Source organism: Sinocyclocheilus grahami, unplaced genomic scaffold, assembly GCF_001515645.1.
Source record: "Sinocyclocheilus grahami isolate Dianchi unplaced genomic scaffold, SAMN03320097.WGS_v1.1 scaffold4618.1, whole genome shotgun sequence".
Lineage (NCBI taxonomy): Eukaryota > Metazoa > Chordata > Actinopteri > Cypriniformes > Cyprinidae > Sinocyclocheilus > Sinocyclocheilus grahami.
Genome location: NW_015509525.1, coordinates 7,128 through 7,604, shown reverse-complemented (window position 1 = coordinate 7,604; position 477 = coordinate 7,128). Strand labels below are relative to the sequence as shown.

At 42.3% G+C, this 477-nt stretch overlaps 1 protein-coding gene across 1 annotated transcript in view; it reads right to left on the bottom strand.

Annotated features, from left to right (window-relative positions):
* Window positions 1-29: 29 nt before the first annotated feature.
* LOC107576912 (cytohesin-2) overlaps window positions 30-477 on the bottom strand; it is a gene marked incomplete at both ends in the record, with an annotated part of 7,572 nt that continues 7,124 nt past the window's right edge. The window contains 2 exons of the mRNA XM_016263035.1: window positions 30-101; window positions 195-271. Coding sequence (XP_016118521.1) covers window positions 30-101; window positions 195-271 — 149 coding nt within the window. The remainder of the gene's footprint in view (window positions 102-194; window positions 272-477) is intronic.

The following is a 477-nucleotide window of genomic DNA, read 5'->3' as shown; positions in this document are numbered from 1 at the left end:
CTGTGTAATGAGAATGTCAACAGACTTACTGGCTTTCTGGGATCTTCGACCTCTCGAATGCTCAGGTTCTCCAACGGTATAATGCCTCTGGGCTCCTTATCCTACACACACACACACACACACACACACACAGTCAGCACAAGCCATTATGGGTCAATCAGTCCTTTTAGGCAGTTTTTGAGTTCTTGACTTACTGTTGTGTACTCAAAGTAATAGAGGCAGTTGTCAGTCAGAATGAACCACCGTCTCTTCCATGTCTTCACACGACCTCCTGAGAAAGAAGATTACATGGATTAGAGGTGTAAAACACACAAGAAATTAATCATTTCCTCTGTGTCAGCCTGCTAAACTACACAGATACAGGAAGGCACGTCTACACACGCTACATTATTAGTAGAGTATCCTGCCTTAAAGCACCAAACTAAATTTCTTCTGAAAATGGTGCATCTGATCACCAGTGATGGGAAGTTTTTTTTT